The following is a 27,614-nucleotide window of genomic DNA, read 5'->3' on the forward strand; positions in this document are numbered from 1 at the left end:
GTGGAACGAGGAAGTACAGGAAAGTATAAGGAAGAAGGGGTTGGCGAAAAAGAAGTGGGATAGTCAGAGAGATAAAGAAAGTAGGCAGGAGTACAAGGAGTGGCGGCGAAAGGCAGAGAGAGGTGGCAAAGGCCAAGAAAAAGGCATATGACGAGCTGTATGAGAAATTGGATGCAAAAGAAGGGGAAAAGGATTTATACCGATTGGCAAGACAGAGGGACCGAGCTGGGAAGGATGTGCTGCAGGTTAGGGTGATAAAGGACGTAAATGGGAATGTGCTGACGAGCGAGGAGAGTGTGTTGAGAAGGTGGATGGAGTACTTTGAGCAGCTGATGAATGAAGAAAATGAGAGAGAGAGAAGGTTGGAAGAGGTGGAGATGGTGAATCAGGAAGTGGGGTGGATCAGTAAGGATGAAGTGAGGACTGCTATGAAGAGGATGAAAAGTGGAAAGGCGGTTGGTCCAAATGATATACCAGTGGAGGCATGGAAGTGCTTAGGAGAGATGGCAGTGGGGCGGTTAACCAGATTGTTTAATAAAATCTTGGAAAGTGAGAGGATGCCGGAGGAGTGGAGATTAGGTGTACTGGTTCCGATTTTCAAGAACAAGGGTGATGTGCAGAGCTGTGGAAATTACAGAGGGATAAAGTTGTTAAGCTTTATCCCTCAACAGAGGGATAAAGTTGTTAACCCACACCATGAAGTTGTGGGAAACAGTAGTGGTAGCTAGGTTGAGAAGAGAGGCGACGATTTGTGAGCAGCAATATGGGTTTATGCCAGGAAAGAGTACCACTGATGCGATGTTTGCTTTGAGAATGTTGATGGAGAAGTATAGGGAAAGCCAGAAGGAGTTACATTGTGTGTTTGTGGATTTCGAGAAAGCGTATGATAGGGTGCCAAGAGAGGAGTTGTGGCATTGTCTGAGGAAGTCGGGAGTGGTGGAGAAGTATGTGAGGATCGTGCAGGATATGTATGAGGACAGTGTGACAGCGGTGAGGTGTGCGGTTACAATGACGGACCGGTTTAAGGTAAAAGTGGGATTGCACTCAGGATCGACTCTGCGCCCTTTCCTGTTTGCAATGGTGATGGACAGGTGACGGACGAGATCAGACTGGAGTCTCCATGGACTATGATGTTCGCGGATGACATCATGATCTGTAGGGAGAGTAGGGAGCAGGCTGAGGCGAGCCTTGAGAGGTGGAGGTACGCACTGGAGAGGAGAATGATAGTCAGTTTGAGTACGACGGAGTACATGTGCGTAAATGAGCGGGAGGGTGGTGGTATGGTGCGGTTGCAAGGAGTTGAGGTGGGGAAGGTGGATGGGTTTCAATACTTGGGATCAACTGTCCAAAGTAACGGAGAGTGTGGGAGAGAAGTGAAAAAGAGAGTGCAGGCAGGATGGAGTGGGTGGAGAAGAGTTGCAGGAGTGATTTGTGACAGACGGGTTGCTGCAAGAGTCAAGGGGAAAGTATATAAGACGGAAGTGAGACCAGCTTTGTTGTATGGTTTGGAGGCGGTGGCGCTAACAAAAAGACAGGAAGCAGAGCTGGAGGTGGCAGAGTTAAAGATGCTGCGATTCTCGTTGGGAGTGACGAGGATGGACAGGATAAGGAATGAGTATATTAGAGGGACGGCGCAGGTCGGACGGTTTGGAGACAAAGTGAGAGAGGCGATATTGAGATGGTTTGGACATGTGCACAGGAGGGAAGCGGAGTATGTCGGGAGAAGGATGCTGAAGATGGAGCCGCCAGGCAGGAGGAGAAGAGGAAGGCCAAAGAAAAGGTTCATGGATGCGGTGAGGGCGGACATGCGGGTGGTTGGAGTGTCAATGGAAGATGTGGAGGATAGAGCGAAATGGAGACGGTTGATCCGCTGTGGTGACCCCTAATGGGAGCAGCCGAAAGAAGATATATACGTGTATATACATATATATATATATATATATATTCACGTTTATAGTATAGATTATGCAAAATAAGCAGGAACAGTGTATAAAGTGAGAGTAGGGTGGGAGAGAAAAAGGGTGGCATCTTCCATTTAAATATGTGAATGGGTGGGATAAACTTGGAAAAGGTAGTTAAAGAAAATTTAGGGAAGGGAATGGGTACGGTGGAAAATGAGATGAAGAGAAATGATGAGTTCGGGAATGTTTGAGAAATACAAGGGGAAGACAGAGGTTATCACAATCTGGCATTTTTTTTTGCACGAATATTTTGTTCTGCCCCAAATATCTCCACATTGAGTGCATGTGGCTACAACTCCCTGATCAATCCCGGCTGCATGAAACATTTTCAGGAGCAGCTAAAAATAATGAATAACGGCACAAACTGCTGCCACCCACATAGTAAGGCAACATCAGTTTAAAATTTCAGACTGAATAAAAATAGCCATATGATGACTGCACACACTTGTGATGGCAGATAGTCCGTTGGTGTGAGCCGACTCGACATGACATTGGAGGTGGTAAGGCGTAGCAAAATGGCGGAAACAGTGCTGGCACGTTGTGTGGGTATCCCAACTCTCAGTACTCCGTCTTTCAAGCTCCATGTGATGTCGCATGTGGTTCATAAATCTGGGTGGGGAGGTGAAGCAGTCAGGTTCAACCGAACACATCAGCAAGAAAATACGTCTGTACGAAGGGCCGTGCGAGAGTTTGATGACCAATTCACTTTGACCTCACCTGATGTTGGTCTTTAGCACCTTTTGGCAGCTGTTACACCTGAATGAAATATTCTTAACAGCTCTTGCCTCTTCTTTCATCAACTGTGGATTTCCTTCCATACGTCCATAGTAAAAATCATCAACTAACATGATGAGTTTCCCATCAGCACTGATTGTCGGGAGTGATGGCTGGGGAGGTGGTGGTGGTGGTGGAGGTGGTGGTGGTGGTAGTGGTTGCGTTAATGATGAAGTGTGGGATAACAGCAGTGGTTTCAGAATTCGGTTCTGTGTCAACGCTTCAGGACTTGTGATCGTGACTGGATTCCTGTGCCGAATACAAAACAAAAACAAGTAGTCATGATACAAAGTCATGTTTGGTGGTAAAGCTCAAAACTTGCTTCAACATCTCCTACCCTATCCCTTCCCTTTAAGGTCAAATCACAGTCTTACCTGGTGACAGCAGGTGAGGTTTTCCCCAAGTTTCCCGCTTGCACCGTCGCCAAAGTTGTGACCGCTGGCACCGAGGTTGCCACAGTGCTTCCAACTCGCAGTGATGGATTTTGAACGATTTGATAATTGAGATTTGGACAACATTGCTGAGACAAAAGGCACATAAACACGACTCAATATCTATTTAATATCACAACAGAAGTCGAGGGACTTTAGGAAAAAATAAAAAGCTCAAATTAACAGTATGAGATCTGGGGCTGGGAGCTCAACATCATGAGCTGTATATGCTCAAATGGTCATGTCAAGCATACCAAACCCACTTGAATGCAAAATGGATCTTCTCTTTTACTTTAAATAATAACAAGAAAGCTCCACTATTATCGATGGAATCTTGAGTCCAGCACAAATGATTGTCATGGGATTAACAACAAAGGCTGCTGCTGGTCCTCTCAACTGTGATTATATAGCATCAGAACTCCAAAACAAAACAAAAGAAAAAAAATCAGAACTCCAATCACATCCAAGTGATCAAAAACAAAATGAAAACCTACCCTCAATGCACCATTTTAAATCCACAATATGTGTCCCAAAATGCCACAACCCCAATGTTGATCAAACAAGAAAATTTGAGAACTCAGATCTGAAAAGTAACCAACACCTGAAAACACTTTTATAACTCTGTGACCTGACATCATTTGGGAAATATTACGAGTTCTTATAGTTACTCTTTCAGACTCAAAATGTTTGTTTTTCCCACTGGTGCATATCCTGCTCATGTAAAATTGTATAATCTAGCAAAAACACACATTTAATTACACACCATGAAATGAAAAGTCCAAAGCGCTTTTGTTGTCTCAAGTAGCTTATGAAGAAGTGCAATTTTATGTAAAATACACACAAGTCGGTGGGAAATTACATTTGATCGGATATTGAAGAAGAAGTACACTTACTTTCGAGCTATCTCGCCTGGCATTGATCCACAAATAAACTATCGGACTGGGGCTTCGCAGGCAGGGCATTGCGTCACCAAATGTGCAGTCCCTCGGACTGACATCAATTTGGGCGTCCCATCTGCTGGGCTTAGTTTGTGGACAATAAAGATCCCATGGTGACTTTGATGAAGAGCAATCGAGTTATCATCAGCATCATTGAAATTCGAGTCCTGCCACTTTAGATCGAAGGACAGGCCTGGTCAGTGAGCACGTGTGATTGACTTAGGCCAAAAACTTTCCTTGTCCAACTCCACAAAGAGATGGAAATAATTGGAGCCATTGGAGTAGTAGTATAGTCGATTTCTGGTAATACCGAAAATAGAAAGACAACTTGTGCTAAACCACCTTAAAAGCCCAACTTTTATTGCTCCACTATCGAGTGGAGTTTCACACAAGTTTGGGATTTGTGAGAAAAAAATGCTTCTTCCATCAAATTATTGTTGCGGTGAAAATAGAATTGCATGCAATGGTGAGCAATGCGTTTTTAAACTATTGTGGAACTTGCATCATGTGAGGGTGGTTCAAAGTGGTAACGTGGAACCTCCACATTTTGCTCAAAATTACAGTAAAAGAACGACAGACCATTGAGAGTCCACAATGTGGGTGGTGGTGACATCCAGCGTGCGCATGCAGAATTGTGATGTCACAGAGCGTTCAGGATAAACTTGAACCACCCTCATATAATATAAATAGCACAGCCAACAATTACAAAAAAATTTTTTGCTTGCATTTGTGGTGTGAAACAGAGTAATTTACAGTTCATACTTATCAGCTCGTGGACAAAAAATGGATCCCGAATGCTTTGTTTTTTTGAAACAAGGAAAATTATTCAGTGTTCGAACTTGACCAATTTTGAGATGAAAATGTTTTTGTTTTGTTTTTTTTTTTAATCACAAAATTACATTAACTAGCAGAAGTCCATCCATTTCTGTCTGGTTTCAATTGGACAATAAAATGCTTATCGGTTCCCTCCCCCCACCACCCAACTTTCTCGTGCTTCTTGGTCAGTAGCCTTGCATTCTCGATGACAACATTATGTGGAACTTGATTTTAAAGGCAGGAGTATTCAGAAAAAACATTTAGACTTTGAAAAAATTAATAAAATAAATTTGAAAAAAAATCAGACAAAGTAGACTTTTGTAAACTTTTTTTTTTATTAAACAGGTGAAATTAAACAATTCTCAGAGAAATATTCTTTGGCCAAAATCTCATGAAAAACATCTCAAAACCTGCACAGCATCTTTTTTAGTATTAAAGCGCTCAGACACTACGTCGAAAAATTCTGAGGGCTGGTAGCAGAAGTTGGAAGAACCCTGGTGGATCTGTAAAGAGTGAAGAATATGGAAAAGGGATAGATAATTGGGAATGCATAACACAAGATGGATACAGGAATGTTGGAAGAAGTGTGAAAAACAAACAACAAACAAAACCAAACGGAGAGCTGGGATCACAACACGTGTAGCGGAATGGTTAGCAATAGCCATAACGCAGACAGCGGGGCAGATGGTTTCAGTGCATAGGGTGGATAGATAGCAGGATTTGTGGTACCTACAGCAGAGGTCGGACTGCAAACAACGGACAAAGGAACAACATGGATTGTGCATATAAGTGACGCAATGTAGGTGTTGATGTGCAAGAGGTGGTTGACTGGAAAGGATTCACCAACAGTGTTTTAGCCACCCCTCCCCCCATGAAATTTTGTAAACCAACCAAAATAGTCCTGCTGGTTGAAATCATGGTTACCCACCCCCACCCCCCGACCAACCTCAAACCACACAATTTCTGGAAGAAAAAAAAAGTCTAACCCATGGAGTTAAATGTAAAATTGATGACATTATCAAAGACCAAATAGTTCTGGAAAAATAAATCCAAAAATGAATGGAAATAAATATAATTTCATTAACAAAATACTGTCTTTCACATGCAGTTAAACGTTTGAAATAGTAATGGTTATTGGATGTTAAAAAAATTCTGAGTAGGAACAGAATGTTTCTTCGTTTTCATTCCATCGATTTATTTATTTTCTTGATACGAGATCTAGGCTTGCAGAACAGCGAGGTGATGGTAAAAGGGCAATACACCGACAGTGGATCCACAGTTGAACTCATCAAGCAGGGGAGTGAACGAACAGGAGAAAGGATTGGAGTTGGAGGAGAGGGGAGGGTGAACACAGTAACCTGCAAGTAAGGGGGTTGTGTGAGGTTAAGAAAGAAGGTTAATGGTGGTATAAAAGATCATGGGCAGAAATGGTGAATACTGCAGAATGGAAGTACACCTCTTGCAAGTGGTCCTAAAAGAGTGCATTTGAATAGTCACGAGAAGGCAGCTTCACAAACAGGAGAAATGAGGGGTTGGGGTGGGGAGGGGGGGATTCTCAGATAAATATTCTGAGTAGGGGGGAAGATATATTGTGTGGAGGTGAGCCTAGATTTTGGGAGTTTAACCAGTCGATGATTGAAAGAGAAAAAAGAAAAAAACCAAGGGCATCGACATGTCTGCAATGTGAGAGCAACAGGTCATGTGCTTCGGCCTCAATGCTGAAGATGCCAATAATGGTGAGTGCTTTGGATTACAAGATTCCAGAAGAAACCAATATTATGCTGGGTCACAAATCCACAGGGGAAAGCAGTATCCATCGAGGTACATACAAAAGGCTTGTAGCCTGTGATTCGTTGAATTATCAAGGAAAACCATTGCATGATTGAGGCTGCCCAGTCTGCAGCTGGCTTTGGAGGCCAGCGACACCATTATATTCACAGCCCAGGAGAGGTCATGGCTGATGATAAAGCCTCATAGTTGAAGAGACAGAAACTCGAGTGGCTGACAATCGAAGGAGGACGAGTTAGTCTGACGATCCTTCTGGAGTGACAGATTGTGAGATTTTCCAGGATTTAAAGACATATTCCATTTGTAAGACCAACATCTAATCAATTGCAGATGATCACAGAATGATGCAAAAAGTCACACTCTCACTATCTCCATCAGAAAGGACTGTCTGGCAAACTCTCTTATACAAACATAAATAAACAAACAGATGAGTGGGGTTTCCAGAGCATCAGAGAGATCGTTGATGTGGATGAGGAACAAGACTAGGCCAAATACACTACCTTGAAGCCCTTCAACCTCCAATGGAGATGACAATGGCTGTGTGAGTGTACGAAGTCAAAATCCAGGTTTGAACTTGGCCTTATAAGCTACAGACAAGAAGTTTGAGGAGCACAGCAGGATGCCAGACTGTGTCAAATGTCCAAGATATGTCCCTGGAGGGAGACAGTCTTGATTTATTTGGGATTTATGTTGGCCGAACATTGCTGAGAGAGAAGCAGCAGCATGTCTATATTTGAGTAACTGGGATGGAATTCAAATAAGAAGTAACCACAGCTTGGCTGTGGCCATTCTGTAGAACTGTTACACCTCTCTAGAAGTCCTCTACATTTTCCATCACAGCACAGTTGTTCTCATATTTGTTCCCTCGCAGAGTTTCTTTCAGTTGAGGGATCAAACAGAAGTCGGACCGAGCTAGACCTGGTGAGTATGGTGGGTGTGGCAGTTCATATCCACAGTTAGCAGCAGTAGCCACCGAAAGTTGGGGTGTGTGGAGAGGCATTGTCCTGGAGAAGCAGCACACCTCGGGTGGGTTTCCCTCGCCTCTTTTGCCCAATTACATCACACAACCAATAATCATCAGAATAATATTCCTTGTTCATCGTATTCCCCTTTTCTACATTATCTACCATTATCACCCCATCACGATCCCAAACAATGGCCATGACCTTTCTAACTGCTGATGTCCTCTTGAACATTTGAGGGGGTGGGGACAATATGTTTCCACTGCATGCTCTGTTGCTTGGTCTCAGGATCAAAGTGGTGAACCCATGTCTCATTCTATGTGACATTCAACTGGAGGAAGTCATCTGGATCAACATGAAAACGGTCCAACAGTTCACAGGAAATGGCCAGACGAGCTATTTTATGGTCCATTGTCAGCATTTGGGGAACATTTCTGTTCCACTGTCAGCATTTGGGGAACCCACCATGCTGACACCTTTGCCATGCCCATTTTGTCAATGAGGGTTTGATTGAACAAAACTGAAAATGTCACCAAATGTCTCAGATACATGCCTGATGGTTGCTTGTCTGTCTTTCATCATGCCATGCACCTGGTCCACCATTTCTGGCATTGCCACTTCAACAGGCCAACCTGATCTGTGTCCATCCTCAGTGCTTGTTCTGCCAAGCTTGAACTCAGCTCCCCAGTTCTTTACCATGGAATATGAAGGAGTTTCATCCTGAATGTCAGTATCAAATCCATATACATTTGCTTGGGAGGCAAGTCTTTCTTTTGCAGGTATTTTATCACAGCTCAGGGCTCCAATTTCCCCAATTTGACTGAATTTAGGTGTGGCTCCCTACTTTGAGACTGCACCCTGGAACGTCTGTGCACAGAAATACGGAATTAGCAAGACATCATAAAAGCAAGGATAGATCGTTATATTCCATAACCTTCATCCGACCATGTCTACAAGTACATAAGGCCACAAACAAACTCATCACCCCTCATAGACTTCTGCAACAAATATGGAAGTAAGCTTACTGGTCTTCGACTTTGCTCGTAATTGGAAGCAAGCTCACTGGTCTATAGTTGAATGAATCGGTTTTTTCACCCTTCTTGTGAATGAAATTATATTAGTGGGCTCCCAAGCAGCTGGGCGGTGACCAAAAGAGGACAGCTTGAATGCAGAGTCGAGAAGGCAGTGTGCATGAGATACAAAATTAGCAAGACTATGTTTGCTGGCTACTTCGGGATGGAGTGTGAGCTCTGTCAATGGGCAGATTACTCCCTGCCAGTTGGCCTGTGTGAACAAACAGATTATGTGGTATTGAGGTTTCTCTAGACAAGGAATGGGCCATTCCGGTAATTTTGGAACAGATTCGATTCCGAGTACTTCTTTTTGGAGGAATCGATGGAATCGGGTATGATTCAGAGTACTCTTTTTTTCGTTTTCTTTTTATTTGGTTTTGAGGGATGGGGAGGCTATTAGATTTAATATGCAATGTGCCAAGAACAGCAGCATTCAAATTCCAACCACAGTCAAGGAAGTGTGCCGTGAAAGTGATATACGCCTGGGTGTGACACGATGTCCAGATGTGTGTTGTGAGGGCAATGGAAGTAACTGCAACTTTCACACTACAGGAAACATATTTCACACGATTGTGCAATGAGTTGGGACATATTTTCAATCCAAAGCCCTCACAGTCATTGAAGCCAGAGTCTTCAACAACAGATATAGGTTGCATGTCCCTCATCATCATATTTATCAGCATCTGGTTCATGTGATTTTGTCTTGGGGAATCAGCACCATACTTAGAAGCAGTTCGCAATTTTACAGAATATGTGTTGAATGGTCGACTGCAAACTTGTTGCCGTTGTAGACTTTGGTTTCTTTGATTCCGCATTCTCAACTGTCACTAATTGGTACTTAGTCTGGTGCTTGGTTTTCAAATGCTTGAGCATATTGGAAATACGACTGTGATCAGTGTGACCACTCCTCATTTTTATAAATGCCAAGGTGAGCCAATGAAAAAAGCCAAGAATTCACAAGGTTTCGGAAAAGCGATTTTCATAGAAAACCAAGACGCCAAGGTGAACAACGAATGGCCAAGATCTTGTGAAAAAAGCCAAGGAGTGGTCACACTGACTGATGAGTAATCTCATCAATTTGTTGCTAAAGTATCAGTTGATATATCTGCATATATACATCCATACACACTGAGTATCAGTAGATTTGTCGTCGTCAGCCTGTCTTTTACCAAAGAGTTTATATGCCAATCAAGACGTACGAAAATAAAAATTCATCCAGAAAGTACTTCTTTCAAGAAAGTAGGAAGTACTTGGAATGGACATCGATTCCAGTTCACTCCATGATTCCTTTTGATTCCATGGCTGGAATCTAGAATCAAGTACTTCGGAATAGATTCTGCCCACCATTACTCTCTTCCAATAGCCAGAGAGACATGAGCTTACAAAATAAATTGGTCAGAGGACCCAAGAGGGCAGAAGAGGAACAAGAGAAGCTGAATGGAAAGTTAAAGATTACCATGTCAAAGAAAGAGTACATACTAGTTGCAGAAAGCAGTGTTGGAAAATTTACAGATTGGGACAGACACAAAGAAGGACTTAGCGACAATGCCCATAGTTAGTCATTGCAGAACTACCACCTGGGCAGTTGAAGTTGCTACAGATGAGGAACAGAGTAAGGATGGGTTGCTTTGAGTTGATCCATGTTTGCAGAGATATAGGTATAATGGAGTCATCATTGTTGGGGGACAGTAGACCACACAGACAAATATTCAGTGGTTATGGAAAGATATGCATAGCCAGAGATATTCCAGAGGTCTTGGAGTGGTTAGGGGTGGACAATGGACAGTATAAAATGGAGTTCTTGACCGAGACATCAACCACCAGGACGGGGGAGGGAGCTGTCAAAAGGGAAAAGAGAATAGCTGGGGAATATATACAGTTGAAGTTGAGACATCCTGTGTTTGGAACATTTCTGTTAAATAGACAATTCTCCACAGCTGCAGCAGTCACCTGGATGGAGAGTTCAATGATTGCTCTATGTGTTTGCCCATAACCATCTCTATTTAGTGCTTATATTGAGCACGTAACGAAGTAAACAGAGATAGCTGCACGTTTATATTTAGTTTTACGACCATCAATCTCAAAAACGACCATAAAATGTGTTATAAAAACACAAAATGAATAAAGATTTTCAAAGCCAGCATACAATTTGGAAACAACAAAAAGTGTGCCTTCGAAGGTACTACCTTCCTGGGGTTGACAAGACAGTTCAGAGCTAGTGTGCTCACCCTTGAGTTGAGAACACAGTTTGTAAACAATCAGCAGTAGTCTTGATTGACACAGCAGATGAAGAGACAGCAGAAGTCCATGTGGGAACATTATGTTTTAAAGTGCATAAAGTGGATGAATGAATTGCAGAAAAGGGGACAGCAAGATGTGTAGTGCACATAGTGGAAAAACAACAACAACAAAGAACAGGTCACAGGCCATAAAACATTTGAAGGAAAAGGAAGGAATTTCATGAATTTCAATGAACAACATAGATGACAGCAGACCACAGAGATCAATACGGATACATCGGAAGAAAGGACATTACAGAGTACAGTAATACCTCGCCATATGCTGTTTCTCAACATGCTTGTTTCCATTTTACGCTCCTTATAAAATATGACTCAACCTCCATAATCCGCTCACTGGCTTCAGACAAACGCCAATGTGTTCCACCCCGGTGTGTTGTCCGGACATGCTCCAGTCCGTGATGCTTCCTTGACAGTTGAAGAGCATTAATTGTATTTCACTTTTAAAGGTTAAAAATTTAAAAAAAAATTAAAAACTTTCACGCGTTTTATATTAAATGAATGTAATGTGAGTGAATCCGTATTTCACAAGATCAAAATCACTACCCAGCACGACAGTTCGCTTAAATTTACATTCCGCTCCAGGTATTCCAATTTAACTTGTGTTGGCACACGGCGGATATTTGCCCATACAGTGAGTGCAGCGCAGTACAGTACGTCCTGTGTAAACCCTGCAAAAAGAAGGTGCCTTTGGATCGTTTTTTTGTATTTCCACAAATAAATATTTTGGTAAACGCACCAGAAATGAGGAATGTGATAAAGAAAGTAATGAAAGTGATGTAAAGGTTGACAAACTGACTCCACGTGGGCACTCACGTGATACCATTTCCTGTTCTTCCTGCCAAACTTGTTCTGAACACGTCCAGTCCGTGTGCTTACAGTTTGCTCAACGAGTTGATATTAATTTTTTATTGCCATTTCATTTGTGCCTGAAAGTTTGAAATGTCGCAGCACAAGAAAATTAAATGAAACATTTCCCTCAAATGAAATTTGACATTTTGAAACGTTAAAGAGTGAAGAACATCCGAGTCTTGGAAAGCAGTTAGGTCTGTAAACCTCAACTGTGTGTGGAGGAAATTCTGGCCTGATTGTGTTCCTCACTCCCAAGGGAGGATTGAAGAGGAGGTGATTCAAGATATTGAAAATGTTGTTGAAATGGGCAGGCAGCTGGGATTCAAAGGAGGATGTTGCTTTTTACTGTCCAGTACTGTGCTCAGTGTGACCACTCCTCATTTTCATAAATGCCAATGTGAGCCAATGAAAAAAGCCAAGAATTCACAAGGTTTCGGAAAAGCGATGATTATAGAAAACCTATACGCCAAGAAAACCTATAGAAAACCAAGATGCCAAGGTGAACAACGAATAGCCAGGATCTTGTGAAAAAAGCCAAGGAGTGGTCACACTGACTGTACTGTATATACTTTTATTAATCATTACAACTGCCATTTATTCATTAATAAGCACAACAATATCTTTAGAACTCTTATTTTGGGAAAAATGCTGGTTTTTTGACATCCTTCAGGAACATTATTGTTTTGGGAAAACTCGTTTCGTAACAAGTTGATTTGTAATACACTTGGTTTTTCAGGAACGCATTCCGAGCATAGGGTGGGGTATTATTGTACAGAGAAGGTTAAAGGACTGCAGGCTTTGTGACAAACATGGCAGATGAATATAGAGCCAAGGTTAATTTAGACACATTGGAAGAGGGGAGAGCGGGTTTCACAGTACATCCAGCAAATGAAGGACCAGCACAAGTCGATGTAAATGTAGCAGCAGAAGATGTTGCAATTCACACAAGAGACAAAGGAACAGCAGAGGTCACTGTGGAGATGTAACATGAAGGGAGAGTTGGTTGTGCAGTACACATGTTAGATAAACGGACAGTTGGGGTCATGGTATATACACTGGATGAAGGATCAGCAGGGGGTAGCGGTGCATACAGAGGATGAACTTAAAGACGGGACAGCACAAGTTGCCGCACATACAGTGACTGAAGGGACTGCAGAGGTTATTGTTGACACACAAGAAGCTGAAGGACAGGCAACAGGAAATGTCATTGGCACATTGGAGAAAAGGCCGATGGGAAGCGTAGGCAGATTGATGTCAGGTAATGTGGTGTCGATGGTTGCAACCTCAGACGATATAGGGTTGACTGAGGATAAAGAATAAGGTAGGAAAGTGGATGGTTCGCTATAAAATGAAGATGTGGTGGATGCAGCTATTGCAGGAACAGAGACTGGTAAGGAAGCAGAAAGTTGGTTACAGTGATTAGAATAACAGTCAGTTGTGATTGGGGACGACTGCATTAAAGGTTTGGCTTCAGATACAACAGCTGCAGGGGGTGTCAAACATACAGACAATGAAGGAATAGCCAAGTCTGAGAACGATTTGGCAGAGGCAAGAACAGTGGGGGATAAAGAAGAATCAGTAAGTTGTGTGTTGTGGATGTAGGGATTTGATGTAGATAAAGAAATACTGGAGGTTGTGAGAACTGACGAGTCTGCTGCTTCAGTTTTCACATGTATCGTTTCTTCTGTTTGCCTTTCTTGAGACAATTTCTGATTTTCTTCATTAAACTGGATGAACTTGCTCGGTTCCTTTTGTCTGCTGTTCAGCAAAAACAGCATCTTGTTGTAATGACGCCATGTTGGTTTGTTCATCAGATCCTCTTCACTACGTGACGTCATGTCTTTGTGCACCCTTGTGAAAGTGGTACGTAGGCTCCTCCACCGTCCCTCAACATCAGTGACTGTGAGGGGCAGCATATGATGACAATCAATGCCCCTTCCGTCATTCATGACTGCTCTCAGTGTTCAAATATCATCTTTATTTTGGAGTAAAATACACACCCGTAAACTTTAACCCTGAACGATGCACAGAGAGCAGCTTACAGAGCCCCTGCAGTATTTCCACACGTTGCTCACTTTTCTTTGCCAAAATGTTGCTCGAATCCCACAAACAGCAGTTTTCTGTTCACAAAGAAGAGTAAGGGTTAGAAGGATCGATCCAGGGATCTTTAACACAAAAATAAATAATTAAAAGAGGATCAAATATCAAGACAGGTGTTTCAAAGACAACCTTTTTACTAAATGAAACAACTATCTTCAATCAACCCCCCCCCCCACCCCAACCAAGGCAAACTTTATTTCGTAATGCTATAAAGTGGTTACGGAAATCACAGGCACCAAATATGGCATGTGCAAACTGCATGCATGCCGAGTCCATATTAAAAAAAAAACATTTTTAAACATCCTTTAAAAAAAAGTAGTCTGATAAATTCTCTAACCACATATAATATGGGCTGTACGAAATCCCCAAAATGGAATGTTATATTTCGACAGCCTGGCATTGCAAAATATGCCCAGAAAAAAAAATAAATCGATAAATATCAATAATTGAGTACAGCTCCGAGTTTGATCTGACAATCTGCTATTGATATATATATTTTTTTTAATCTCCATCCTCGGCATTCTGATTTCTTCCTCTTTTGCTTCCTTTGTTTTGCCGTTTCACTTCGGTGGACAATGTGAATATACCAATAGTGTATTCCTTGTGCATTTTCTAGTTAGGCTGTGGTTCCTTATCTATTGGTCGTTCAATATTTCATCAGAATGTGAATCAATGACCACCTCAAAAACAAACCTCAAAAAAGAACAACACATACGAGTCATTCTAAAACCAACGTTTCACCATCAACTCATTATATCAATCCATCTGCCCTCAAAATGGATCAGTGACCCTCGTACATTCACAACAATGGCCACAGTGCACAGCGAGGCAAATTCAAATACCAGTCCATAGCAGGCCACATTCACGTCACTTCTTTTCCTCTGGCCGTATGACGTGTGATGCTCGCTCATCTTGCCTTCCACCCACAGAATGATGTCCAGGTGTTCAGTGAGGCAGCATTAATCTCAGCGAGATGAGTATTTCGGGAGATTACAGCGTCATTATCAAGCGCTACAAAATCAAGCTACAACATTCGCTCTTCCCAATGGGGTTGGAACAACGGCATCTCAAGACAACCTGATTTATTGCGCACAATTGAGCATGGCCATAATGTACTGGAAAATGTCACCCCAAAACATTTGTCGATACTATTTGAGATATTTATCTGTTGGGTCGCCGAAATCGGTGACCCTTATTGACAGTAATTCCGTCTGTTTGTTTGGATGTTTGTTCATTTGTCATCAGCACATTTGATAGTAAACGTGGGCCGATTTGGACCAAACTCGGGTGGTAGGTACATCTTATGATCTACTGCTTGGAAATTGTGATGGTTGCTGGGGACGCTTCGTTTCCCCAGCAATAGCCGAAAAACTTTCAAAATAGATACCGTTCACGCGAAATGAATTCCAAAAGCCATTATCCCACGTAGGCTTATGAAATTTGGCATGCATCATCTACAGGTGATGCTCTACCAAATATATTCTGGTTTTTATGATATATGGAAGTTTACCCGCAGCATCCCCGATGAATGGGGTATGCCCGAAAATTGAAGGCCCCCTAGCGACCAGGTGAGTGCATCGATCCGAATGAAACTTTGCAGGTTCATAGCATGCAATGAGTACTACAACTTTGCCTCAGGACATATTGAGCGATATTGCTTCGGTCAGGGGTCAAAGGGCAAAAATCGATAATATGCGAGAGCTGGAGGTGCCTTCGTGCTAAATGCTACTCCTCCTAGGGTTATGGTCAGATGGTCATGAAAATTCACACTAATCATCTGGAATGCATTGTGCACAAACAATCGAGCCGGATTTTTGATTTATATCTTTGTTCACCCACAGCACCCCTTCATACCTTGGGGATTTCCGATATCAAACCGCATTTTCGGTACTTTTCATTCAAATTGATACCGAGTAGTTATCAGTCGATGGAACTCGATGAGATTTGGTATGCATAACCTGAAGGTGATTCTCTATCTGCTATATGACATCCATTTTTTTCTATATCTTATAGTTTCCAAATGGTGACCCTCTCAACTTGGGTGTCCGAGGGCCATTGAGCATTTCCGCTGAAAATTCAAAGTTCACCAGCTACAAGACGGTTGAACCGAATCGAATGAATCTTTACATGCTTATAGAACGTAATGAGTACTACAACTTTGCTCATTTGCATAATGACCTATCTCGAGTAGGTCAGGCGTCAAAGGTCAACGAGTGCATTTTTCGGGCGAAATTACCATTCAAGGCACCCTTGCTCCTACACGGATTAACCGATAGGAATGAAAGTTCATAGGTACATAGTATTTAATGAGTACTACAACTTTGCTTCAGGACATATTGACCTATCTCGGCTCGGTCAGGGGTCAAAGGTCAATGAGTGCATTTTTCGGGAAAAAATGACCATTCAAATCCCCCTTGCTCCTTCACGGGTTAACCGATACGAATGAAAGTTCATAGGTACAGAGTACTCAATGGTTACTATAACTTAGCTTCAGGACATATTGACCTATCTCGGCTAAGTCAGGGGTCAAAGGTCAATGAGTGCATTGTTCGGGCAAAATGACCATTCAAAGCCCCTTGCTCATACACGGATTAACCGATTCGATTGCAATTTCGTAAGTACTTAGTACTAGATTAACTCAGATCAGGGGTCAAAGGTTATCGGATGCTCGGCGACCCATGGCCGCCTACCGGCTTGTCTGTCTGTCTGTGTGTCTCATTTTCCTCAGAGATAGCCGAAAGGATGTTCGTCAAACTTGCCTTTGTAACTCTGTGAAAGGTAATATTAAATGATCCTGAATACCATTCCTTAGTTGGTGGAAGGAAGTGTTTTAGACCCCCACAAAACAAATAAAATAGAAAAAACAACAACATAATTTGATGTCGACCGATATGCCGATGCCGACATCAAGTCTGCTTACTCTAAATTTGACTGAGAACCTCAACAGATTTGACTTCAATATTTAATCTGTACATTCAGTGCCTATAGAAAGTCGACACCCCCTTTCAAATTTTCATCTTTTGTTGCCTTATAGCCTGGAATTAAATCAGACTTTTCCACATCGTAAGCCACAACTTCCAAATGAAAAAACACATTCTACAAATTACAGAAAATTAATTTAAAATACAAAACCAAAATATCTTGGTTGGATAAGTGTCTACCACCCCTCCCCCCCCTCAACCCACCTTTATAATAGAAAGTTGGCTTAGGTGTAACCAATCACATTCAAAATTACACACAAAGTTAATTTGCCTCCACCTGTGCTAAATTGCAGTGATTCTGAATATTTAAAAATAAAATCAGCTGTTCCTGGCATGTCCTCTGCTGGGTAGTGCATTTCACAGCAAAGACTCAACCGCGAGACCCAAGGAGCTTTCAAAAGACCCCCGGGATAAAGTTGTGGAAAGGCACAGATCAGGGGATGGGTCTAAAAATATTTCAAAGGCCTTGAATATCCCTTGGAGCACAGTCAAGCCAATCATTCAGAAGTGGAAGGGGTATGGTACCACCAAGCCCCTGGCTAGATCAGGCCATCCCTCCAAACTGGATGACCAAGCAAGGAGACTGATCAGAGAGGCCACCAAGAGGCCAATGGCAACATTGAAAGAGCTACAGGCCTTCATGGCAAAGACTGGTCACTGTGTGTGCATGTGCCAACAATATCCCAAGCACTGCATAAGTCCGGCCTGTATGGTAGGGTGGCAAGAAGAAAGCCATTACACAAAAAAACCAACCTTGAGTCCAGTTTAAGGTATGCAAAAAACTTTTTTTTTGGTGGTCTGACGAAACCAAGATGGAACTTTTGGCCGAAATGCAAAATGTTAGGTTTGGCACAAACCCAACACAGCACATCACCCAAAGAACACCATCCCTACTGTGAAGCGTGATGGTGGCAGTGTCATGTTATAGGGATCTTTCTCATCAGCAGAGACAGGGGCACTTGCCAGGATAGAAGGGAAAATGGATGGAGTAAAATACAGAAGAATCCTCGAGGAAAACCTGCTTCCCTCTGCAAGAAAGCTGAAATTGGGATGGAAGTTCACCTTTTGGCATGACAACGACCCGAAGCACACAGCCAAAGCTACACTGGAGTGGCTAAGGAACAAAAAGATAAATATCCTCGAGTGGCCCAGTCAGAACCCCAGCCAAAATCCAATTGAAAAATCTGTTGCATGACTTGAAGATTGCTGTCCATCAACGCTCCCCATGCAACTCGACTGAACTTGAACAGTTTTATGCAAAAGAATGGGCAAATATTGCCCAATAAAGGTGTGCAAAGTTGGTAAAGACTGATCCCAACAGATTCACAGCTGTAATTGCTGTCAAATGTGCTTTCACCAAGTATTAACTCAGGGGGTGGACACTGATCCAACCAAGATATTCAAGTTTTGTATAATTCATTCATTTTCTGAAATTTGTAGAATGTTTTTCACTTGGAAATTGTGAGTTACAATGTGTAAATAAAGGTGGATTAAGTCTGATTTCATGCAATTTAATTCCAGGCAACAAAAGATGAAAATTTTGAAAGGGTGTAGACTTTATATAGGCACTGTACGTACGGTATCATGGTACACGTACTTAGCTTCGTTCAAATCCCTAACTCGATAACATATTTAGCCAACATGACCTTCTTCTTCTGCTGCTTGTGTATGGCAGCCTGGCTGCCGGGTAGCTGTCATTTTGTTGGGGTGTGACTATGCCACTGATGCTGTGCCCCTATACCAGTACACTGGTACTCATTTTGACGACCTCGGAAGGATGACAGGCTGAGTCAACCCCACCTGGTGTTATTTCAGCGGTAAACAGGGCTCAAACTCAGGAACCGAAGATCCCAAGCCAGCCACCCTAACCACTAAACCAACACCAGGCAAACATAACCTCTGACCTCTTGATGCTAAAATCTAATCAGTTCATCTTTGCATCATAATATATACATATGTCAAGCTTGGTCAAAATCCCATCACTGGTCGACAATTTATGATGGTAACAGGATTTTACCGAACACAACCTTTGACATTTTGAATCAAAAATCTAATCAGTTCACCTTTAAATCGTTACACATACTTGTACCAAGTTTGATTTAAATCCCTTCAACTGTTCTCAAGAATCACATTTTTACCGAACAACCACTGACCTTTGATGCCAAAAATCTAATCGGATCATCTTTGCATCAAAATATATACCAAGTATGGTCAAAATCCCATCACGGGTTCACAAGTCGAATGTAGGTAATTTGGTCACCGGAAACTTGGTCACGGTAAAACGGTCACAAGGTAATTTGGTCACAGTAATTCGGTCACGAGGTAATTCGGTCACAAGGTAATTTGGTCACAAGGTAATTTGGTCATAGTAATTCGGTCACAAGGTAATTTGGTCACGGTAATTAGGTCACGGTATTATTATTATTATTATTATTATTCACTGCATTTAAGGCCAGTAAGGCCCAAGAGCAGTTATAAACATTTTCATTTCATGGCCGGCGAATCTTGTTGGCATAATGACGTATTGACCAAGTTTACTGACCGATAATGGAATCGGAATTTAAAAGTTGAGAGAGACAGAATCTCTCGGATGTTGTTTGGAATATATATTATACGAAGATTATCGTAATTCGGACATTCAAGCATGAAATGAAATTCATCTTCGACTATATACGACAAGTCTCAACGATGCTGTTATAAAACTTGTATTTTTGCCACTATTTACAGATTCAATTGTTTCAAATTAACATTTATTGTCTCTGGTTGTCTCAATTACAGATTTACAAATTAATATTACAGTAATTTACAAATTAATACTATGGAGTTACACTGTGTCATAGAATTACACTAATATTAATTTGTAAATCTGTAATTTACTCAAAGTAACTTTGTAATTCCATGAGACAGTGTCAACTAATTGTCCAGCCTCCTGGTCAGTTTGATGTTGAAGCCAACTCCACGAAAGAACTGGGGAATGTCTTTTCTACCAGCCTGGAGGTCACCAATAAGTGATACCAGCAGTCTCTGCATTTCCACGTACTCCTGCTTCACCCGCTTCCTCCTGACATTCCCGATGGCATCCTGGGCGATGACAGTATCCACCTCTACGGCTTCCTTTCTGAACCATTCTACAACTTTGGACGTGGTTGAGTGGTGGTAATTCATCGCCACACGCATTTTATTGTTCCAGCCCTCCACAACGTTGTTGGTCCGAGGATTGTAATCCAGTGTTTGTTGATGAACGTTCCATGTGTGTGGAGGAAAGATCGGCTGGACTCCATTTCCACCAGACATGTAGGTTCTGTCGAAGTCGCCTATCAGGGGTTGGGCTGCTGGAGGACAGATAGCCCGCAGATGTACCATACCGGCAGGCACATCGATAATTGGCAAAAAAGCCAGGCCGTCCATTTGCGAACAAAAAAGTTGCAGATCGTCGTCTTGACGATATTGAGCGGCCAAACCGAATTCTTGTATTTTCCGCCACGTGCTCTGTGTCAGGTGGTAGAAGCATCCTTGGGTGATGGTGTTTGCACCCAGGATAGCTCATACTGCTCGCATCATGCCGTCTTTGAAATCTGTCATGATGCGTAAAGGAGAGAAGACCACGTTGACACCTTGGCATGCATCAACAATCGAAGTAAGAAATTCCTCGTAGGTGACCCTCTACTTCTTAGGTAGAAGTGCGTAGGTTGCGGTAATAAAGTTATCTTGGCCAAATGGGATACGTACACAATATACTTGCAAAAAATATGGCTGGTGCCATTGCAAAGTTACCTTCCATATAAACCGTGTCCACGTTACCAAGTCTTTCCAAACATTGAGGACTTGAAAAGACGAGCACCCTGTTGCGATTGTTGGCACCGTTGTCGTAAATCAGGAAAGGTTCTCCTCCAACCGTAGTTCTCAAATTATCTGGCAATGGTCCAAGTTGGTCCAATCCCGAGGGATACCGCAGCGCCAGGGTCGCTGGTTATGGAGCGTTCTTTTTCCAAATCTGGCTGTGGCATGTAGGGACGGGCACCGGCAGGCAAGTCAATCAGCTCGTCCTGATAAATTTGCCCTGGATTTTCCCTCGATGCACCTGCACCTGCCCTCCGTTTCATGGCGACTGACTTTAACCACTTCCACTTTTTCCACACATGGCAGATTATTATGCGGGATTCCTCCTGGCTGAATGTTACCATGGTTCAAGTTGGTAGAAATGGCTCCGCGACACTGATCAGAAGTATTCTTCACACACTTCCACCAAATTTTGTCAGGTCGGGTAACTTTCTTGGTATACATGTACGCTTCATGACACAACTTCAATCCATTCCGTGTAGACTGCGTCGCTGTAGCCATCGTTATTTGAATCACAAAGACACACTTTTAATAATCGTCTAATCAATGAGAATCAAGAATGAACTGTGATTTATATGCTGTCAATGTTGTTCAAAGTCATTTCCCAAATTTCCAGGAAAGTCGCATGATGTCCCATTACAATATAATATGACCATACAAGGTGGTCGATTGGCATGAACATCACCATTTATGGATGGCATGGCTGGTATTCGCGGAGCTGGCTGAGCTGTGACCAATCGAGGCGCCGATGAGGCAACCTCGAACCCAGGTCCGTACCGAGCCCTGGTAAAGAGATGTCTGGAACGCGCGCTGATTCGTCTAAAATCGACGATCTTCCGGAAAAATAAATAAAATCGTTTTATAACAGAATCGTTGAGACTTGTATATAGTCGAATATGAATTTCATTTCATGCTTGAATGTCCGAATTACGATAATCTTCGTATAATATATATTCCAAACAACATCCGAGAGATTCTGTCTATCTCAACTTTTAAATTCCGATTCCATTATCGTAGTCAGTAAACTTGGTCAATACGTCATTATGCCAACAAGATTCGCCGGCCATGAAATGAAAATGTTTATTACTGCTCTTGGGCCTAACTGGCCTTAAATGCAGTGAATAATAAATAATAATTATAATACTGTGACCAAATTACCTCGTGACCGAATTACCTCGTGACCGAATTACTGTGACCGGTTTCCCGTGACCAAGTTTCCCGTGACCAAATTACCACGCCCCCACATGTCAGTGCGATAATAGAATATTTACCCAACACGACCTCTGACCTTTGACCTCTTGATCCCACAATCTAATCAGTTCATCTTTTCAAGATTTTACATACTTGTGCCAAGTTTGACTTGGATCCCTTAGGTTTTCGTTGCCGTGATAACTTAAGAATGGCTATCAGACAGACAACCCGAAAACATAATGCCTCTGGTCACTTAGTCAGTGGAGGCATTTAAAACAAAATTTGATTTCTTCAAAATGCCAAAAGGATTACAACAGCACCAGGCAACACCGGGTACCCTGCTGGTTCATAATGAAGCTATTGTACTTGCAATGTTATTACTTGAAAGATATGGCTTTCAAAGCATTACCAAATGTACAATTTTCAATATTTCAGTTATGTTTATTCAAAGGACAGATCATTTAAGGAAACAGAAGTGGATAAATTGAGACACAAAGAGAAATCTGTAGGAATAATGCAGTGTTCATAGCATTGCAACATGCCCCCAATTTTATTCAGCTGATAGGGGCAATTTATAACAGCAAGACATCTCTCTGCATTAACAAATAAATCATCCAAGGACCACCGCCCACCCCTCCCCCATCAAAACGTTGGCAAGATAGCTTCAAGCTCATCTGAAGTTAATGTAGCTGGATCAAGTGAAGCTGGAGTACACTGCATCACATGATGATTTGGTGTATTTTATCACCCACCCTTCTATCCAAACCTAACTGTGTTTTCATTTCTGCTGGGTAGGTCACAAAATTTGTCTCAAAGACCACAACGTGTGTATTGTGGGGCCACTCCTTCTGGGGTAGAATGGTTCCCCAATATGATAAACGTACAGCAATACCACCAACAACTACAGCAAATGTCAAGTCATGCAAAGCTCAGGACCTGCACACCTTGCACTACCAGACAACCACTATGCTATAGTTGGTGTGTTCATACGTTCACAAACAATAGTTTTTTTGTGGATTAGTCTCGTGTTATTCTTTTTACGACTAATCAGGATTCATTACCTCTGTGACCGAAGGTGGATGGAGGTTATGTTTTCATCTCTGTCTGTCTGTTGGATTTGCTATATATGCTAGATATCCCTTATTGTTGGGTTTTCCGTCTGTCTGTGTGTGTGTGTATGTGTGTCTGCAACGCGAGGCTCCACAGCACGAACCAGTGAACCGATTTCGATGAAACTTTGCCAACAGGTGGAATATATACTGGGAATGTGCGCGTTTGAATTTCGTTGCCTCGCAACCACCCGTTGCTGTGCAGCGGCCGAAAAACCGCGTTGAGTATTTCAATACTTGTCCTTCAGTTTTGAATGTAGAGAAACGAGACTTCGGAATTAAACACTTCGAGATATTTAGAAAATTTTACTCGAGCCGATTTTTGATTGAGGTTTTATTTTTCAAATGGTCGTCCTTCAAAAATCGGGTGTCTATTTACCATCATTTAAGGTGTGTATACAGTGTTTGTAAGGAACTTTCACCGTCGTTCCACCTTCGATCTCTCCTCGATCCAAACGTTATTGACGAAAGTGAAAAGGATCCAAAATAAATGGAATCACCGGCATTTCTGTCTTTGTGGATTTCTAATAATATGTATATTTATTTACCGAAAACGATTCCACGACCTACATAACACCTTCAATTATTTATTTATTTACCGAAAACGATTCCACGATCCACACACCACCTTCAATTATTTATTTATTGACTGAAAACGATTCCACGACCCACACACCACCTCCAATTATTTATTTATTTACCGAAAACAATTCCACGACCCACACACCACCTCCAATTATTTATTTATTTTCCGTAAATGATTCCACAACCCGCACACCACCTCCAATTATTTATTTATTTACCGAAAACTATTCCACGACCCACATACCACCTCCAATTATTTATTTATTTACCGAAAACGATTCCACGACCCACACACCACCTCCAATTATTTATTATTTAAAGTGGGAGTGGCGTAGAAAAGTGGGCGTGGCTTATGAAAAATATTGTGTGGCTCAGGAGGTGTGGTCAAACAAGAGCATTGAGAGAAGTTTATCGGGTTTTCCGTGTGTGTGTGTGTGTGTGTGTGTGTGTGTGTGTGTGTGTGTGTGTGTGTGTGTGTGTGTGTGTGTGTGTGTGTGCGTGTGTGTGTGTGTGTGTGCAACGCGAGGCTCCACAGCACAAACCAGCAAACAGATTATTTTTCAAATGGTAGTCCTTCAAAAATAGGGTGTCTATTTACCGTCATTTTTTATGAGGAGTGCCAGTTGCCAAAATACGCAATAGGAAAAATCTTGCCAGGCAGAGGAACAATTGTATGTGAACCAATACGTCTTGGCAATGAATCTTCGTCAGTGGATCGGTCAGAATGAAAAGCATCGTATCCAGCGCTTCGATCCTAGCGAATCCCTCGTCACCTACCGGCTTGTTTGCCTGTTTCTTTGTTTGTGAACAGGATATCTCAAAGTTGTGCATGGATTCGGATGAAATTTGCTGGAGAGCTCGGGTCGGTGACATGGACGAAATTATTAGATTTTGGTGACGATCCAAATCTAGATTTGGATCTGAGATTTTTTTCAGTGATTTGTCACCATTGAGAGATGCGGATGGCAAAAACGACATATAGCAGGATTTCTGAAAAAGTTGTGGACGGATTTGGATGAAATTTGGTGAGCAGGTTGAGCATGTGGCAAGGAAGAATTGATTCGATTTAGGTGAAAATCCAAATATGAGAATATTTTTGAGTGATTCTTCACCATTGAGTGATGGGATAAAAACAGTATATAGCAGGATATCTGAAAAAGTTATGGACAGATTCAGACGAAACTTGGTGGATGAGTTGGTTAGGTGACAGGAACAAGCCGATTAAATTTGAGTTCAGGTCCAAATACATATCCAGCCTATCAATGGGATAAAAAAAACCGTAGACTAATCAACCTGCCGGAGGTATGCACTCTACACAAAGTGGCCGTTCTCGCTAGCCCTGTTTCACCAAGGTAACGATGATTTCACGTTTTTGCTATTTGAAATAAAACTGAAAAGCAAAACAACATCGAATCCTTCGACAAAGATCTCAGAAACTCTTAAACACCACTCCTCTTGGAAAGAGTCTTCAAACCATCTGACATGTCAAGTATGTCTTTCATAAGATAGTCTGAAAAGAAGAATATGTTTGTGAGGTCAAAATATGGTCGAAGAACACTACCCTGAATCATTTGTCACTTATCACACGAAATGCCAAGCTTGTGTGTATTGTGGGCTATTTTAACTATTTTAACAGTGTTAAAATACTCCCAAAACGGTAAACTTGCTTAATTGGGTCACTTTCATTTCAATAATGGCTTCTCATGCAGCAAGTAAACTGATCTACAAATTTTTTTGCCAAGTTAAATCCTTACATCCTTTCACCTGCAACTTATTTATAAGATAATGATTTAAAATCTATCAGAAAAATGCTTCTCTTTGGACTGAAAATTCCACTGCTCATCTGTCAGATCTTGGAGTTTGTCAACAACAAAACAGTACATCATTGACATAATCGAGTTGATAAGATCATGTGATTGATTTTTGACTTCAAAATGATTGATTCTTTAATTGTCATAAAATAATTAAGATGTTTAGATTTGAAACAGAAGTTACAATCTGTCATGAAGGTCGGTGAAAAGTCACAGGATTAGCATTTTCAAGATCCATCGCCAAATTTTCAGAGTAAGAATTATGAAGACAAAATTTACTCAAAGTGCAACAAATAAATAAATAAATAAATAAATAAATAAATAAGAGTTCATTGAAAAACTTCCCCCACACAGTCTTGGGAAACAAGGACATGGGAGGGGCCAGTAAGCAGCAAATGTTTTGTTGAGATGATGCAAAATGCCATAATATGTTGTCCAAATACTGCTAAACAGAAGTTTTTAAAGTGCCAAAAAACATGATTTGTGTTCTACAGTGTTGATGTATGAAGTGTATAATTCATTCGAAATAAATTAAGATTTTAAAGGTTGTCGGAAAAAAAAAAACTTTTTCAGAAGTTTACCGCCATTGATGTTTTTAAAGTGCCAAAAGTCTTTTTAAAGTCTTTTCTACCAACTTATCTAATATGTCTCGTATTCGTTCTTCATGCCCTGTTTGTGTCCTTTATAGCATCCTTAAAAACAGAATGTTTCCTATTTGGAACGATTTTCAATATTGTTTGACTGCCAGACAGGTGGGGTAAAATATTATCTCACTCCTCTCTGTGCACGTGCGATTGGGACAAATTCAGAGCCAAAATACTGCGAAACTACAGGTTTGTTTTCCGATTGGTGTTCAAAATAGAACATTCAATTGAAATCAAGTTGTTCCTCGACCATCGACACGTTTGAAGACAGGAGGACAAAGTGAACTAATTAATCCCACTTTACCCCACTTTTCGGGGAAGGCTATGCAAGTGTGAGGGGTCTGTTTTGATCACTCCGATCCATGATTGCAAATTTTTCCATGACAGTACGATGTTGTGCAGGGAGGTATCACCCCAGCGTGGGTGAACAAATAGAAAGCCAAATGTACGTGTGCGATTGAGAATACAGTATTTAAACGTGCATTGCGCCTAATAAACGAATGAGAATATTTTATGAGTTAGTGAAAGATTGCAGGAAAGCAAGAGGCACAATTCAACTTCATTTTTCTAAATGACCACCATATATTTCTTTTGACAGACAAGTTAAGTAAAAATGGTGTGTACAATTATCTTAATACAAAACAAAACTAGAAGGGCACTTGGTGGAGCGCATACCTCCGCCACGCAATGCCTGATCCACGAGAACACGTCGGGCCTGTTACATTTTTGAAATATGCTATAAAGTACGATATCGTTTTTGGCCCTATCTTTCAATTGTGAAGAATCACTTTAAAAATCTAGTCGTCGGATCCGGATCCGGATCTTCACCAAAATCGAATCAGTTTGTCCTTGTCACACACTGAACCTGTCCACAAAATTTCATCCGGATCCATCCACAACTTTTTGAGACATCCTGCACACAAACAGACAGATAACCAGATAGAAAGGAGTGAAAACAACCTCCTTCACCTTTGGTGGCGGAGGTAATAAGACACCCATCATATTAGAAAATGTTACTTATTTTAATTAGCATTCAATGCAAAGGATATGAGAAAGGAAAATAAAAATAAAAAAGTCAGCCAGCAACAAAAACGAAATGCCAACAATGCAGTTATGCCACACAACTAGACTAAACATGCAAATAATAAAAATTAGTGTGGGAAGGAGTGAGGCCAAAAAAAAAAGAAGTCACGATTACTGATCTGTAACACTGAAACTGTTGCACAGCAAGCACATCTATCGTTGAGGCCAAGACAACATCCAACCTTGTCCAGACAAGACTAAATGCATTTGGTTAGCAGGAAATAGCATGGGGTTCAACTTAGCCACAACTATGCAATGCACCTTCATTGTAAAGCGATTTGGCCTCAGTGCTCAACTCGTTGTGACAGGTGTCAGATCGCCCGAGTTCCACTTCTGGATCACAAATCTTGCAAGTGACAGACTGCCTATGTTTATGTT

At 41.6% G+C, this 27,614-nt stretch overlaps 2 protein-coding genes across 5 annotated transcripts in view; both read right to left on the reverse strand.

Annotated features, from left to right (window-relative positions):
• Positions 1 to 27,614, reverse strand: part of LOC147027668 (uncharacterized) — a 201,041-nt gene that overhangs the window by 42,553 nt on the left and 130,874 nt on the right. For all 4 annotated transcript variants that reach the window (XM_085877210.1, XM_085877209.1, XM_085877208.1 and 1 more), the window contains exons 10-12: positions 3,110 to 3,255; positions 2,679 to 2,984; positions 2,407 to 2,570 (exon numbers count right to left, since the gene is read on the reverse strand). In XM_085877210.1, the coding sequence (XP_085733336.1) occupies positions 2,407 to 2,570; positions 2,679 to 2,984; positions 3,110 to 3,255 (616 nt within the window). The remainder of the gene's footprint in view (positions 1 to 2,406; positions 2,571 to 2,678; positions 2,985 to 3,109; positions 3,256 to 27,614) is intronic.
• LOC147027669 (uncharacterized) lies at positions 5,234 to 27,614 on the reverse strand. The gene is made up of 3 exons (XM_085877213.1): positions 27,498 to 27,614; positions 13,893 to 14,012; positions 5,234 to 13,792 (listed from the first exon to the last, which is right to left on the reverse strand). Exon 3 carries the CDS (start codon positions 13,728 to 13,730, stop codon positions 12,960 to 12,962), a length of 771 nt encoding a protein of 256 aa, XP_085733339.1. The 5' UTR covers positions 13,731 to 13,792; positions 13,893 to 14,012; positions 27,498 to 27,614; the 3' UTR covers positions 5,234 to 12,959.

The sequence above is a fragment of the Eptatretus burgeri genome, chromosome 4, assembly GCF_056783735.1.
Source record: "Eptatretus burgeri isolate ZD-2024b chromosome 4, Ebu_testis_v1, whole genome shotgun sequence".
NCBI lineage: Eukaryota > Metazoa > Chordata > Myxini > Myxiniformes > Myxinidae > Eptatretus > Eptatretus burgeri.

Bases quoted from the DNA above. Each gene is read 5' to 3' on its own strand.
- LOC147027669 (XM_085877213.1), bottom strand. From the start codon at position 13,730: ATGACGTCACGTAGTGAAGAGGATCTGATGAACAAACCAACATGGCGT.